The sequence below is a fragment of the Thermobia domestica genome, chromosome 5, assembly GCF_964235325.1.
Source record: "Thermobia domestica chromosome 5, izTheDome1.hap1.1, whole genome shotgun sequence".
Classification (NCBI taxonomy): domain Eukaryota; kingdom Metazoa; phylum Arthropoda; class Insecta; order Zygentoma; family Lepismatidae; genus Thermobia; species Thermobia domestica.
In genome coordinates, this window is record NC_137458.1 from 271,484,543 (window position 1) to 271,501,407 (window position 16,865).

Sequence of the window (16,865 nt, forward strand, 5' to 3'; positions counted from 1 at the left end):
TACATAAATAAAATTAAAGTAAACTATATGGTAGACATCAGGCATACCACTCACTGCATGTCAATGCATGTATTATGTAGGGACCCCGGTGTGTTATTTTTAACATTACAACAAGTGTATATTGTGAATGCTATTTTTCTTATATAACTGTATGTTGAGTATAACATATTAGGCATTTTTGTTGACACCCAATGCTTTTACTATTCAGTATGTATTTATATACAATACTGTATCACTTAGCATTCCTTTACATTTGACATTTGTTACATTTACTACGCATTAATCAGCATTTATGTTTCTATGCACAGAGCATGACATTAAGAGAAGATAGTCTTTAATATACAGTATGTAATTGATAATGATAATGTATCATTTATGTAGAAAAGTTGACAATACTATTATTTGTTTGCTAATCGGATGCATGGCACTAGTGTGTCATGGCATGGCATAGCCATGAGAAATTTGCGCGCGCTGTTATACGCGGATGCTGCACGCGGGGCCTGGCGAGTACGGTTTTACGTTTATATTTGCGCCGGACGCACGCGGGGCCGGTGAGTACAGTTTTACGTTTATATTTGCGCCGGCTGCATGCGGCGCCGGTGAGTACGGTTTTTATGATTATACCCACGCCGGGCGCATGCGGGACCGGTGAGTACGGTTTTACGTTTATATCCGTGCCAGAAATATACATGCATGTGTGGAAAAATGGATTTATATTATTATATGGTTGTTAAGTAATAAATCGCAATATTTACTTGTTATACGCACATCTATACATTTAACTCCTGTAATCCGTATATGGTTTACACTGATGTTTCCAATCTTACTTACAAACATTAGAATATGTAATGTGCAAAATATTACCGTATGATTTCCCTTATTTCCTTATAATTCCATTGATATAACAACATTTTGTACCAATTCTACTCACTCGATCTATTTTTAAGTATGACCACATTTGAACATAATACTACTCACTCGACTCATTTTTAAGTATGACCACATTTGAACATAATACTAATCACTCGACTCATTTTTAATTTTGAAATTAATATTTTTAATTCATATTAGTGAGTTCATTGTAAATATAGGAATTAACAGCTTCATTGAAATATGTTTATTTTTTAATAATTATATTTTTATAAAATATGACCCTATATTCTTTAAGTATTATGTTATATACATTCACTTTTACTTGTTTATACTGAAAAGAAAATGTCAACTTCGGTTTCTTTAATCATTTTGCTTGTACTGTATATGTTTATTACGTTGTTTCAATAATTACTATTGTGCTGCCAAAATGTCTTGACCCGTGGCAAAAAATGCAGACTAACGCTCACACCCTTACACACCTACGCGTTGAGCGAATAAGGGTTTAGCTGTTGCTAAGCGAAAGAAAGCGAGTGGAATTCCTTTAACCAATAGCAGCGCTTGCAACGGAAGACTATTTTTAGACTATCTATAGACCATTTTGCTCTCAAAGCTTTATAATAAAGGTTCAGATTCCTATTGATGTAATATACTATTAGTATGTTTTATCTCACTCATATTAATTAATTGATTAACTATGGAATAGAAAAATAGAAGAAGTTACGCATGGCGTAAGTCTGGACATGTCATGCAATTTTATTTTGTGTGTAGAGAAGATATTTAATATAAAATATTCTCATATTAAGTTGGTATTCTTTCCTGAAATAAATTTGTGATCATTTTGCACTGCACGTGCAGTACAAATGATTCTTACCCGGTTCCCGAAACAAAGTCCAATGCTGATGTAGCGCCCTTTCTCTTTCTATCTATTTATCTATATCTGTATTTTATAACGTATCTGCAAGCTTGAATATCTGTAGTTTGTTTGTTGAACTCCTTTCTGCTTGTCCCTTTCTTTTTTCACGTATCCTCTGTATGTGTTTTTTAATCTATCTATGTATTTTATGGCATATCTGCATGTTTGAGTATCTGTAGTTTGTTTGTTGAACTCCTTTCTGCTTGTCCCTTTTTTTTCCACGTATCCTCTGTATGTGTTTTTAATCTATCAATGTATTTTATGCCGTATCTGCTTGTTTTGAGTATCTGTACCTTGTTTTTAATCTATCTATGTATTTTATGGCGTATCTGCTTGTTTTTTGAGTATCTGTAGCTTGTTTTACTCTCTCTTTATGTATTTATGGTGTATCTGCATGTTTGAGTATCTGTAGCTTGTTTTTTACTCTCTTTATGAATTTTACTGACTATCTACAAGTTTGAGTATCTGTAGCTTGTTTTTACTCTATCTATGTATTTTATGGCGTATCTGCTTGTATTTGAGTATCTGTAGCTTGTTTTTTACTCTCTTTATGAATTTTACTGACTATCTGCATGTTTTGAGTATCTGTAGCTTGTTTTTACTCTCTTTATGAATTTTACTGACTATCTACAAGTTTGAGTATCTGTAGCTTGTTTTTACTCTATCTATGTATTTGATGATGTATCTGCATGTTTTGAGTATTTGTAGCTTGTTTTTAATCTATCTATGTATTTATGGTGTATCTGCATGTTTTTCGAGTATCTGTAGCTTGTTTTTACTCTATCTATGTATTTGATGATGTATCTGCATGTTTTGAGTATTTGTAGCTTGTTTTTAATCTATCTATGTATTTTATGCTGTATCTGCATGTTTTTGAGTATCTCTGATTAAAAACTAAGAAAGTACTTTTTAGTCTTATTGTAGAATGGAAATATCGTAAACTTGCTAAGCGTAATCGTAATTTTGAATATAATCATTTGTAATACCCATGACGTTTGCCTTCTCTTTTGTATAACACAAGTTTGTATCCAAGGAAGATCCCCTAAAAAATTTTACGGTAAACTATAATATGTTTCTTAGATTTTGAACTGATTACGACTTTGCTGTAATACCAAAGAATTTATTTCTCACTACAGTTGATAAATATAACTTAAATAAAGACAATCTATAACATAATATAGCACATAGATTTTAACTATGCGGTATGAAATCTGGAACATCACAATTATTCTGTACTAATTTATATTTTAACCGCGAAATCTATTTTAATATTGCTTTTTACATCTATTTTCGGGTATAGGACATGAGTATCTAATTTCCCTATATTTCAGAACAATATACATGATTTTAAGCTTGACATTCTTCACCAAGAGATTTTGAAGTGTGTAATAAGTCAAGTTTCATGTTTTTAGATTCCATCTACTTCTTTTGGTCTTTTCATTAGATTGATTTAGTGCTATACTGTTTTCTTATGGTACATGTGTTCTTTTCACCATGCAGACTTCAATGATACACTGTTTTCTTATGGAGAATGCATCATTTATTCTTCTTCATGAAGAATTAGTGGTAGAATGCTTACTTATGATACATGATGACTCAGTGATACAGTACTTCCTTGCACTAATTGAGGTCCCTGATTGAATTTTGAATGTACTGATTTAGTAATAAACTGATTCCTTATATTACTTGATTCCTTATATTACATGATTCCTTATATAACTTGAGACTTCATCATTAATCTTCAACGTGTTCATTTTTAATACCCATGACGGCTTAGTGCTACAGTGTTTCCTTATGATACTTGAGGTCTCTCCATCAAATTAAGTCACTGATAGACTGATTTCTTATGCTACAAAGTACCTTACTCATTTAATTTTTATAACAGTCACTCAGTGGAAGTGTATTTTACTTCTATATGTTCTTACTCATTATCTTTTAGCCCGAATAATACAAACAAACCCCCCAAAATTCATTGCATCAATCACAAAAGTTCCTGAATGATTTCTATTCATACTCAAATGGTTCTACTTTGTATGCCTATTTCTGCAAGATACATCTTCCCTAGGTCTTCCTAACGGTTGTTTTCCTCTTTTTATTATAACCCTAACAATGTCTGGTAAACGGAATCTAAAAATAATAAGGTTTTTGGTATTTTATTCCTAAAGAATTGCTAAGCTACTTGGTATATTTCTTGAATTAATACTACAGTAATTCACGTAGTATATTCGTTAACGTTCATGCTTATGTTGCATCCCCGCTTACGGTTTTGCTATGTCAAAATTCGTAAAAGTTTGAATAAAGTTTTCCAGGGTTTTTCTTCTTCATTTAATCATTTGAAGCAAATGCTGGGATGGTACCTTACTTATAGTTTTCAGATTGTTTCCCGGATTGTGTGCTCCCTAAAGAATATTATCCTTCAAACCCATCAGTTTCAATACTCAAACTCATCAGTTTCAATCCTAACTAATACTTTTTATTCAAATTGTGTTTTATCTGTAATATACATTCTGTAATATACACTCTCTCAAGGTGTCAAATTTGCTCAACTTTTTCGTTCTACAAGCACCATTAAAAGATTTTCCGTTGTTTCAGAAATTATCATTCTTCTTTACAGTCACATTTTTAAAATGACGTTAAAAGATGCTTATTTTTACAAAGAATGTCATAATGTATCTAATTTAATCATTGATCAATCATTTGCTTTGAACCGATTGATTGATTGAAGATAGTATTTTTCAAAAACCAACACATGATTCTCTATAAAATTTAATGAATCACAAGCTATAGCACTAATTCATTTTAATGGACTTCTCCATGATACTTTAACTAAAATTCTATACCGATCCAAAGAATATTTAATGCTCAAACATATGAAATAACGACCATATTTTTACTTAATTAATATAGAATGAGAAAAATAATAGACTGGCATGAAATATTCATGTAGTTGGACACAATGATTCAATTCCAGTTTGATGCAAGCAGTCCCAGTGGGAGGCACTCGGTCAAAAAAAGTGTACAATACTTTTAAGGCCATCCACCTTGAATGAATTTTTCTTGGATTTTCCTCATCCACACCAGTTAAATGTCTTGATGATACCTAACTTATAGTTTTTAGATCGTTTCCCGGATTGTGTGCTCGCCAAGGGACGTCATCTCTCAAAACATGAAGGGCTAAATGGTCTTAGATGATAAAAGACCAAAATCTAAATCGTAATCTTAATCCTATTCGATTCCAATTTTTGCAAATCAATCTCAAAATGAAAGACTCACATAAGATTTTTAATATCGGGTCAAGTGTTACAGGATACCGTGTGATTTGTATATTTCAAGTTCAACTAAATATTTTTATTCTTCATTTCTAATAGCAACATAAATCTGAAAGACCCTGTTAGAATTTTCTGCTATGATATTATAAGAACAAAAATACATTGGAAAGCGCAGACAATTCATAGCAAAAGATAACCTTCAAATCTTATAGACATTCAGAATTCCTTCCTTCATTCCTAACAGTATTTTATACTTAAAAGGCTATTCCCATCACTTTTGCTTTCTTCAAAAGAATCCCACGTCCCAAAACCAGACCCTCTTTTCTTAGAAAAATACCCAAACAGTAAAACTCCGCTCAAGGGGTGGTGAAGGCAGAGGAAGGAACAAGAGGTTACCGTATTCAACTAAAACTTGTTCTTCTCAAGTGGTTATGAGTGTGTGTGAAGTGTTTATGAATGGGGAACCTTAAAATTATGAATGGGGAAACGTTTCTGAATCTTTCCATGTTAGCAAATGTAAACAAAGAATATTTTTCAGTTAATTTACTTACCACCAATTTCAGGATTTGTTTTTCCATTAAATTTCTAGTCACCTTCAATAACCGTACTAGTCTCATATGATTACAAATCAATATAATAATAATAATAATAATAATAATAATAATAATTGGTCAAGTAGCTAGTGTGTGTGCCTTTGGTACACGTGGTTCTGGCTTCGATTTCTGCCAAAAGAGCACAAAGTTAGTTTTTCTGTCATTCAGTTTCCTTAATCAATAGTCTAGTTTAGCCTAAAGATCATAACTGTTAAATAAAATAATAATAATAATAATAATAATAATAATAATAATAATAATAATAATAATAATAATAATAATAATAATAATAATAATAATAATAATAATAGATCTTCTTCATATCCACATTTGACGAAGATAATTTTGAGTTCAACTTGTTTATGTGGTTCGGATACCATCTTATTCTGTAGATCCATGTCTCAAATAGGATTGAAATTTTAAAAAATAAAAAAACAATTCAAATTGAGCTGATTGAAATCAGATAATAAGTTGCAGGTTCATGTCTCAAAAGTCTTTTTTTTTTTTTTTTTTTTTTGCTGAAAACAATATTTTAAAATAACTCACACATATTAAAATGGGAAAAGAACGATTCTCATTTTCTTGAAATAAAAACATCAAATTTTCAATATAATTAATTTTAAACTAGAAATCACTTTATTTTTTACTATTTACAAATCTTGATTTCTATGTACACTTTTTTTTTTCACTTTTTCTTTTTTAATCTTAATTTCTCCATTGCTTCAACTCTTTTCATTATAATTATGATATTAATAATGGATTCTTCTTCTAAGGGGAACAGTTCCCATAAAGCATCTTCTTCATCTTTTATTCTTTTTCTCCTTTCTTCGTCTTCTCCGTTTTCCTCTCTTTCCTTCCTTTTTCTGCTTTCTTCCATTTCTGATGTTCTTCTTTTTTCTTCTTCCTCAATGTCTATTAAAATACAATCAATCTCTTCAATTGATTGAAGAAGTTGAAAGGTAGATTTAGCCTCTGCCATCCTGCAAAATAACAGAAACAAAATTATCAATAATTAAAATTACAAATCTATTTATTTTAACTTAAGTATCCTTATGGCTAATCATTTATCACAAAAGAGGTAAATTTATATCCTCTAAAAATCAGAACTGAACATTTTTAGCAATACCATACTCTCTAATACTATTAATTTTTGATCTTTTAAATCAACAAAATTTCAAAACTAAACTTCAGTTCTACAAATTAAAAGTCTATGTAAGTTTAATTTCATATATTGGTCTTGTAATATGAAGGTATCGTACGGTCCGTTCCTTTAATTATCTAACGTATCATTCTTATTGGTCTTTGGAATAAAATATGCGTTAATTTACATATATTTATACCTTAAGAAAATAATCAAATCAGTTGGACAGTACAATCAAATTATTTCGTTACGAAAAACAAGCACAATTCTTCCTTATTCCACAGGTTATTTTCAAGTGTTTTATCCTAGCTTAGAATAATAACTAAAATTTAGTGAATTCAAATGATTTTTTTGGGTTCTTGGTGATTCAGTAATACAGGGTTCACCTCTGGTGCTTGTGGTCCCGGGTTCGATCTCCGCCCCCGCCAAGTGAACATTGTGGTGGACAAACACCGTCTGCCTAGCTTTTGTTGGAGTTCTATATAATTTTATGTGGTTTCTTTTTCTAAAGTGATGGCTCAACAAATCACAGTTTCCTTTAGCGTAGCGGTATAACCATCAGACGTAAAACTCAGTTATCGTTCAGATTAGATAACCCAACAGTACACTGAATCATATTGGGTTGCCTAACATGTAGGGATTATACAACACTACAGTAAAACATATTGGGTAGCCTAACATGTAGGGATTATACAACACTACAGTAAAACATATTGGGTACCCTAACATGTAGGGATTATACAGACATTTTCTTTCACGGATTATTCTCTCTCCGAGAGATGTCATCCCTCAAGGGGCACAATAAGTTTAGATGTCCAACTCTATATTCTAATTTCGAAATTCTTTTCTATACCCACATGTAATGAAATATACACTTTTCTACGATATATACTGTCAAATCATTCAATCAAAAAAAGCATTAATGCTTTTCTTTTTCAGACTAGGCAACATATGTCAAGATACCCTTTCATTGAATTGTGTACATGTCATGAGACGTAACGTTATAACATATTCTTAGATGATAAAAAGTTCGGGAAATCTTGTCTTCTGTAAACGGATTTAATCACTGATTATATTTCAAACTATATTCCTAATTCAATAATAATAATAATAGGAGTAAGGGTGACGCGAAAAAATCAATGGTAAAGCCTTCGTTTCTGATACAAGGATTACTTGATTTATGTTTTCAGTTTAGATCTTCCACAAACATCATGCTTCTACATTTTTCGTGGAGAACGCTTTCTACTTTCATTTTAATTTAATCTAATATAATTGTGCGAAACTATAGATTTCATTTTTCCAATAACATTACTAAAATGTTTGGGAAATAATTACTTATGAAAATTATGTAAATCAATCGATCAAATTAAGAATACGATATCATATTATAAAACAACAAACAATCCAAATGTGTTTAGCAATCAGTTCTATTTTAGAAAAAAAAAGTGAAATAATATCCTTAAAATTTTTTTCTTATTATCGTTAATAAGTATCTATTTATTCAAGTAACTAACTCTATGGCTTATGAAACCCGGAGGCCGCGTTCACAAAAGCTCTCCACTGACTTCTATCCATACCCAACTGATTCTACTTTGTATACCTATCTCTGCGAGATCCATCCTCCCATTTGCGCCTAGGTCTTCCTAATGGCCGTTTTCCGATTGGTCTTCCAGTCAAGACTTTGAAAGCGTTTCTAATTTCTTCCATTTTAGCTACATGATCCGCCCCCTCCTAGACTTGACGATCCTAACAATGTTGGGTAAACCGTATAAATTATGTAGTTCCTCATTATGAAGTTTCCGCCATTCCCCATTCCCGTTCCTCTTGGGTCCAAATATTCGTCTCAGGATCTTGTACTGAAATACTTTTAGTCTATGTTTTTTTCCTCAGAGTAAGCGATCATGTTTTGCAACCATACAAAACAATGCAAGCATAATTAACGTTTTATATATTTTAAGCTTCGACAATATGAACTGAATAATGCATGAATTCCCTGGTTTTAGTCGCCATTTAATTTCTCCGTGAATTTGATTTTTTCCTCTGTTAATACTGATCTTAAATATTTGAAACTACCCACTTTATCAAAAGTATTATTTAATATTTTAATGCATCCATAAAATGCAGTATTACGGTCCCAACGCACTTTCGTGTATTTACTTTTCTCTGCATTTATTTCTAAAGCCATGTCCCTGCAAGCATTTCATAAGATCTCTGCATTTATTTCTAATGTTTTCCTATCATCCCCTATTAAATTTACATCATCAGGATATACCATAACTGTCGAATACCGTTCAACTCTATTCAACAATTTAATTATTCTGTCAATATATGAAAAAAAAAAAACACCAACAGGAAGACCAAATATAAAAAGAAAAATCGTTTAATCTACCATGAATAATTCATTACTCTTTCTGATAAATTCACTAAATATTATGATATATTTTGTTCAAACAACCTAGTAATCACGTACAGTATCTAACATCTACCATTTTCACAAAATAATATAAAGATTTCTTTCATTCAGAACAAATAAATGCTCGAATCTTGGTCCATCATACACACAAACAAATATCACTTTGTATCTTTCCACAAATAGTACGATTACTGAAGGAAATATTGTACAAACGTGTTAAAATAGATGTAATTCCGACCTATAATTCAAAACTCGATCTTAATCTTCTGTAAAACATTCCATAAAATTTCATAAAATTTCCTCGTAACTTCTTAGTTATCGGCCATCCCTTTACCGTAAAAGAGCGGTGTTCAATTCTTGGCAAAGCCATGTAGTTCAGATTCAATGTTAATCACTAGGACCTATCTCATATAGACTAGTTATTGCACAAAAAATCGTACTTAGTTATTGTACTTATCGTTAACATAAAAAATCCTAACGTGGTTCACGAGAAAAAAGTTAAATTTCACTTGAGGATCCCGTCTCATATAGTCTAGTTGTGAAAAGGCTATTAATTCGATAACTCAATAATTTTTATAAATGTGTTCGTATATAAAACATGGTTTAATAATACACCATTTGTCTTCCAATCAGTCCAAATATAAAATATGAATTCAACTAATACGTGAAAGCTCGGCACTGATTTCATTTCTTAGCTAAAAAACAATGATTTGGTGTCTACTGTTTGTAATTTACGTTTTCCTTATGCTTGTTACGCTTTCCTAAGTGGGGAAAAATCAACTGGAAGCCTTCAAAATGTAGATATGGAGAAAATGGTAAGAATTAGTTGGGTAAAGCAGAAAAAGAAATAACAGGATGTTAGAAGTGTTGGGTGAGAAAAGAACATTTTTTAGACATTATTAGGAAAAGAAATTGGTTGTGACATTGCCTAAGAAAAGAATCTATCATGAGTGATATCCTAGAGGGTATAATAACCGTAAAAAGAGGGAAAGGGTTAATATTAAAACAAAAAGATCGCACGCAAAAAACAAAAAAGGTTAGCGGTGGAGCATAGAAGCTTCTCAGCTGTCCCCTATCAATAAAAGCAAAATACCTATGATAATGATAAATGTTTGTTTTCAATTAAACTTTAAAAGCAATATGTATTCTAAACACGGTTAATAACCAACTAATAAATGATTTCATTCTGTGGTCTTCAACATTACATATTATATAATAATAAGAAATATATTATTTTTCTTACCTGGTAATTCTTTCTGGAACGTAGTCCGTACTTTGGAAGTGGTATAATCTAAAAAGAAATAAAAAAGGAATTAATATATTTGAATTTTTCTATTACAAAAATAATCAGTGTTAAGAAAGAAAAAAATCAAATGAATATTTATTATAAAATTAATTCTTTCCGAAAATGAAGAAATTTTTTCATTTCAATAAACTAAGTCTAAGAAATTAGGAACAAAAATCCAATTCTTTCTCAAAATGCCATGTTTTCAGGATACTATAAGTCAGCTTGCATGTATTTGGTAAAATAAATGTGATATGAAACAAAAAGAAGTTAATGATTTCCAAATGAATTCATACAATCAACAAAAATTACTCTAAGATAAATTTTCCAATAATAATAATATTAAAAATGTTTCATATCTTGTAATCAATTAATGAAAATGAATTTTTATCTGAATATATTTAAGAAGACAGAAGTCCACTTACCTTTTCAAATATAAAAACAGATGAAGTAACGCCGATAAAAAACAACTTCGAAGCAAGAACACCGTCACAATCTATCCAACTAACTTAAAATGACAGAAATCTTCAAAATTCAGTTTTTATATTGATCAGAAGAAACCCACGCCAATTTTCACAATTCCATACAACAATAATAATAAAAAAGGATTCTCTAAAAAGATTGTAAACCACTTCTCTCTCTCTCTCTCTCTCTCTCTCTCTCTCTCTCTCTCTCTCTGGAATTCTATATGGACGATAACCCCTCATAGCAATAACGGTATGGTTTGCAAAACAACATTTAAAAAAGAAAAAGAAAAAAGAAGCAATTCTACCTTTTCCTCTTACTCCGAGGGTAAGAAATCCTGTCCTTCAAACTGCAATAAGACGCCCAATAGTCTACCACCGGATTTTATAGATTCTGTGAGTATTTTTTCTTTCATTATATAATTAGTATATGTGTAACTAAAGTTCATTAAAGTATGGTAATTAATTATGTTCTAAGAACCTCACCAAGTATGTATTTTTAATCAATTTCATAACAAACATTGTATTGCATTTACTGTACACATGACATACATGTCCATGCATTCAACACTTATTTTTCCTTACATCATGCTTCTTGCCTTTAATACATGTGGTCCTAAGTTCATTTTCAATAGTGTATGTAACGTTTCCAATTTAATTCCCGGCAAAAGCCTTTGGCGTAGGAAACCGAGTTCAATTCCCGGCAAAAGGGCGTGTGGGGCAAATTCCACGTTAAAACCTGTAGGTTTACGTCTCATATAGCCTCGGTGTTAAAATACATACTAATCTAAATCAACTCAACTCGATTCCTGACGGATGCCTTTGGCGTAGAAAACCGGGTTCAATTCCCGGCGGAGGTGTATAGTTCAGATTCTACGATAAAACTGTAGGTTCACGTCTCATATAGACTCGCTGCTAAACGGAAAGTTAAACTCAAAATCAAGTCAATTCCCGGTGGAGGTGTATAGTTCGGATTCTACGATAAAACTGTAGGTTCACGTCTCATATAGCTGCACTGCTAAAAGACACACTAATATAAAATCAACTCAACACAATTCCCAACAGTTGCCTTTGGTGTGTTAGGCTCGGATTCCACGTTAATCAATAAGTCGATGTCTCATATATCCACACTGCTAAAAACACGCTAATCTAAAATCAACACAAATCAAATCTAGTTATAAAAATTCTGTACCAATCGTCTCGTGCAGAACCCAATTAATATAATTAATAATGGTACAAACTAGTTCAATGGTAGAGCATCTACCTCTGCTGTTGGATTTTCTCATGTCAAGCATGTCCATATCATTTTTAGTGTTCTTATAACAAAAAGTATATTCTATAAATTGATTTATTCACCATCAAGTTCATAAGTCTTCTTAAAGTTCCCCGTTCCCTCCCACTTCCTCATTCCGCTATTTTATTTTTCATAAAGGGAATATTACAACAAAAACGGATTCATATAAATTAGTCTAACAGAATAATTCTCTGACAATAAACTTAATATATTCATATAGTCTCAGTGGTAAAGAGTTCTCTAGTATATGAGGTTCTTGGTTTATTTCCTCGTCAAAACCATTTTACTAAACTCAACATAAACAAGTGTCAATCAATATTATCTAAGTAAAGATTCCTCTCACTTTCTAAGGGCTAGTACCACAGTAAAAAGTCTTGTTCTCTGTTAGTTGGGAAATCCTAGGTCACAAATTATTTAAACATTTTCTAAGTATTTAGTGTATTGCTGCTACAATCCACATCTCCACTGCTTGAAATATCTTGGTTCGATTTCCATTCAAGTAAATTTGTAGTGAGCAAACACCTTGCTCATGAGTTTTCCTCTCACTTTCTACATTCCAACATTTTACTTATCATAAGGGGATTGTTATGATATGATTGTTATAAGTTAACCTAAGTGATATAACCATACGGCACAATATTTACAAATCAATAAATGATTTCGTCATACATCATGGACATTACACGTTGCATATGCATTTTTAATCGTAGGAGTTAATATTCATTTATTCAGAATAACAATTTTATAAACAGGTCTTCCCGTCAAAACAAGTTTGGACAACTCGGTCCCCCGCCCTTCCACCTTTGCGTTCAATATGGGATCCGGCGCGGGTCTCTTTCTTTTCCAGCGGTCTTAACCATTAAAAGAAAGAATATTTCGTTTCAATACAATCTTTACAAAAACTCGAGGAAAACAAATTCATGTAACAACCTAACTGTTACGTAAAAGGGGAAGAATACATAAAGCTTTTCCAAGTTCAATGTCAACTTTGGGTTTTATTTTCTCTTTTTTTCTGTAAGGGAGTAAAAAATTTCTTGAAGGACATTCACATTCCTAGGATGCAATCTTCACAAAGCTCTCTAAAAAGTATACAATAATCCCTAACAGTTTCTTTTTTAACACTAACTAAATTGCACAATTGTGTTCCAAAAATCTTTTTGAGGGGTACTCTGGTATCTATGTGAAGGCCACTCTGTAATTAAATCTGATGGTTGTATCTAACGGTCAATCCTAATTTTTTTCACGGCTCCTTTCGGGTGAAGGACGGTCTCACGTCATAAATACCTACACAGAATCACAAGTATATCCTCCAACAAAGATAGATAAATCTTTAAAGAATTCATCAAAGAATTCGTATATAGCCAATAATAAAGCTTTACTTGGCCTTGCATCAACTCTCAAAAACCTTGAGCAAATTGTAATTTCTAAGAATTCAGGTGTCAAGGATTTTTCCAACATCGTTTCACATATTGGCAATAATAAATGATGAAAGAACGTATCAAAAACAACAATAAAGTTTTATTTTTCAAGATAACCTTCAGTCAAATTGTATTTTCTACGAATTTTAACTTTCACAGCCATAAATTGTCATTGAACACATATTTTCACTCAATAAATAACATAAAAAACACTCATAAATAGCAAACATCCCTTTCATTAATCAATAAACAGCATTGTCTCGACTCGGAAATGCCTCGTCTCGCTCTCTGATTGGTTAAACTACTTCTTTGAAAATTATCTACTGACTTGAAGCTCATTAGTTTTATTCTATTTCGACTTTTGTTTCAACTGTATTTGTCAAAATATATCTTAGGTATACATTTTAGTTGTTTCCTGTGCTTATTTAATAAAAAAAGATATAAATTATTAAAACTGGAACTTTGGTCATGATTCACCCACAGTTAATTAGGTTTAATTTCGCCATTTTCCTTTAATACTCACAGGAAGACTGAATTATTATATATTGAAGAAATTTGTAATTGTAACAATTATCTGAAGAATTTTTGTCCATTACAGCATTCTATTATTTTATTATCATATAGTCATATAGGCGGGGCGCCTAAATATTGTTTGCTTACAGTTACGAAATGTCTACAACCGACCCTGTTACTGTTATATATATATATATATATATATATATATATATATATATATATATATATAGAGAGAGAGAGAGAGAGAGAGAGAGAGAGAGAGAGACAGAGAGAGAGACAAAGTTTTGACTCAGAAAAAGTACAGTTGAACGTACGATGCTACATGAGCTCCTGGAGGGATTTCAAATGAATTTAGTATACGTATACATTACCATCTGGACAATTTACCCCTAAAAATGCTTTCGATCACTGAAATAAATTCCTGCCTATGTCCCTGTAAAGCAGTAAGAATTTTAGGGACTGATCAGGGGGTAATGCCTCCCTGGAGCAACGAGTTCCCCAGAAATCATACCTCTGATAGGTCCGGATGTGACACCAGTATTTGTGTGTTACCACTCTTCACTCTCAGTGTACTGAAACTTAAGTCAAAGGAACTGTTCTGAAATCTTCACCGGTTCTCTCCTCTGAAACCGCATGCAAATGGGGCCGACCTTGGTCATATACCACATCTGGAATATTACTATTTATGTCAGAGATACCGAAAAATATATATTCGACACAAATATAGGATATTTTCGATTTTATTTTATTTATTTATTTATTGCCTGTCACCCTCCCACTCTGACCTCCATGCCAACCAAGGCTTAACTTGTTCCTAAGCAACATCGACAGCGTCACTATTCATCTGCGACCACGAAAACTATGATTTCGATACTAATATTGTTCATATTTGACTACTTTTACATGTCCCTTCCCCCCTTATTACGAATGACTTCAGTGTCTCGCCCCACTGGAGCAATTTCAACAAACTTAAGTATAGCTATAAACCACCACCTGTAAAATAAATGTGCGGGTGATCTTTTTCGGAGAGGAATTCATTAGCTACTTTTCCAATGTGGTGGCTTTATTCGCTTTCCATGCTAAAGATTGCCAAAGAGCTCAACTTTATTTGCACCACTGTGCTATGAATATAGATTTTAATGGCATTTACTTTACTGAATGCTCGCTTAGGTGTTGCTCCCGTTACAGGAAAAGTGAGATACTGTTATAAATGAGTAGGGATATAAACAAATACGGAAAACTGTTAGCAATGACACCACTCGAAATGAGTTTTCGCAATATAATGGGGCAGTATTTTATTCGAATGTGAGGGAAATCATTGCGTAAATTGTCCCTTCCCCTCCTTAGAAGTCTAAGCTACAATACGTATCTAATAATTTTGAATTAGAAATATATGCATCGAGTTTCATATCCTTAACTTTAAGGTGTCCTGAGTTAAGTAAATGAATAAACTTCCTGCTAACGAAAGAGTAAAGTTTTGGGCTTTAATAGTATCGGGAGTGTAATTATTCATTTCAGCGACCCCGAAAGCTATTGAATAGACAATCATATCTTTCAATTAGGAATTTGTAATTTTCACCCCTCCCATTAAACCTCCATGCCGATAATGCTAAACTTTGATGTGAACGATATAGAGGGTATCATACATAATTAATGTACTCAAAAGCTATGGATTTAACATTAATATCGTTCATTTTCGATTATTTTTACATGTTCCTGTGTCTCCCATAATAGAACTAGAGGTGATACGGGTTTCGATTCCCGTCAGGAGTCGTGTGGTTCGGGTTCGACGTTAAGTCGTAGATGCATGTCTTGTATAGAGTAGTAGCTGAAAGACACGCTGAGCTCTATATCACCTCACCTCGTGAGATATTCTACGTTTGCATAATTTCTAAACCACTTTTCTTTCTTTCAATCTCCTCCTTCCTCTTAGGACACGCATAGGTTCAAACAGAAACATTCTTCACGGTTGGAGGACGCAAGGCTACTGTACCATACTGTACAACCCTTATGGGACTAGGTGTGAGTTGCGCAGTTTGAGTAGCACGCACGAATAAACCACGCTTACATTTATTATGTATAATTAATAAAATCTCATATTAGGACTTACTCTGCACGTCAAACTTTTAACATATGCGACTTTTTAAATTCTGAACTTCTTCTTCTGCTTTATTATTATTATTATTATTATTATTATTATTATTATTATTATTATTATTATTATTATTATTATTATTATTATTATTATTATTGCAATAGCTATATGAAGCAATTATCTCGGCAAACTTGGTTAATACACATCATTAAGCAACCAGTAGTTGTAGAAATCAGGCTTTCCCAGCAGAAGTTGTTAGCCCAATCGGTAGAGCGCTGAGCCATGGATTCAAGGGTTGCGAGTTCGAATCTAGTCTAAGTCAAAAGATTTTTTTCCTTATATAATTCTTGAAATGGGAATGTTTCTCTCTTCACCTTTATCTCGTAATTCTGAATAGAGATGTTTGGATGTAAAAGAAAAAATATACTGGAATATAAGAAAAGAGAGGTAAATTACATGATACCCTTTGCAATTTTTAACTATATTTTCACCTATCTAGGACGTTTCTAAAAAGTTCAGACTTCTAGACCTCCTTTTCGCTCTCTTATGTGTCCTTTAATTAATTTCTACAGTTACTTAGTGAATCACATA

The 16,865-nt window shown here is 32.1% G+C and overlaps 2 protein-coding genes across 3 annotated transcripts in view; one reads left to right on the plus strand and one right to left on the minus strand.

The window, feature by feature from the left end:
• Positions 1-16,865, plus strand: part of LOC145684849 (cuticle protein 19-like) — a 77,951-nt gene that overhangs the window by 22,415 nt on the left and 38,671 nt on the right. The gene's annotated exons all lie outside the window — the stretch shown is intronic.
• LOC145685530 (uncharacterized) lies at positions 6,262-13,703 on the minus strand. The gene is made up of 3 exons (XM_081757929.1): positions 13,534-13,703; positions 10,446-10,493; positions 6,262-6,628 (listed from the first exon to the last, which is right to left on the minus strand). The coding sequence occupies exons 1-3, from the start codon at positions 13,701-13,703 to the stop codon at positions 6,334-6,336; spliced, it is 513 nt and encodes a 170-aa protein (XP_081614055.1). The 3' UTR covers positions 6,262-6,333.